At 33.6% G+C, this 862-nt stretch overlaps 1 protein-coding gene across 1 annotated transcript; it reads left to right on the forward strand.

Annotated features, from left to right (window-relative positions):
• Positions 1-619: 619 nt before the first annotated feature.
• Positions 620-776, forward strand: SARC_17542 (hypothetical protein; the record flags this gene model as incomplete). The annotated part of the gene is made up of 1 exon (XM_014288368.1): positions 620-776. A coding segment is annotated over one exon (157 nt), but the record flags the coding sequence as incomplete, so codon positions are not given.
• Positions 777-862: the final 86 nt, after the last annotated feature.

Here is an 862-nt window from a genome sequence, read left to right on the forward strand (position 1 = left end):
AAAAAATAATACTTCTTGTGTAATACTAATTTAAATATTCTGTTTTTTGTTTTATTTTTAAATCGAGAGTGGGCTAAATAAAGCCTAAAATGTGGATTGTGGACTTCTTGAGACTTCTTGATAAATAGTAATTACATTGTTCTTTTTAGGGCTATGTAAGGCGTATGCGGTATGCCCTCTATTTGTTTTAAAAAAAAACAATTGTATTTAGAGTCTCTCTCTATGTGTCGGTGTGTCCGTTCGTAAATACAATCGTACATAAATAGGACATTATTTGATCTATTAATTTATTTTGGCTGAGACCCGAGGCTTTGTCGCTTTGAAAGGCTGCGTACAACAACATTTTGTTTTTGTTTTTGTTTTTTGTTTTTTAAAAAGAATAGTATTGAATTTTTGAATTTTTCTTAAAGTATGTAAATAACTAAATACATATTTACATACATGAAATGATGTGTGCCTTTGATGAGGCCTATGAGGCTTCGATTATTTGATATCATACTTTTTTTTTTTAAACAAATTAAGAGATGAACGTTTTTGAAATGAACGTTTTGACTCATTTTTTTTTAAATACCAAAACACAAATAAAAGAGTCAATCTATTTGATGAATCAAACAACAAGGATAACGCTAAGGCTGAAGATGAGTATACACCAGATGTTACGCAGGGGTCGGAAGTAGATTCGTACCCTTCTCGGAGTTCGGCCAATAATATCAACGGCGCTAAGTCCAAGAATAGCCACACTGTCGATATGTCCAACCAAGCTCTCAATACGCAAAGTTCGTTTAATGAGGGAACCGTTGATCGAAGGGGACCAGGTAGGCCCACACCCCCGATGATCTAATTCAAAGTACATAAATCCGAG

The sequence above is a fragment of the Sphaeroforma arctica genome (genome assembly GCF_001186125.1).
Source record: "Sphaeroforma arctica JP610 unplaced genomic scaffold supercont1.11121, whole genome shotgun sequence".
NCBI classification, from domain to species: Eukaryota; class Ichthyosporea; order Ichthyophonida; genus Sphaeroforma; species Sphaeroforma arctica.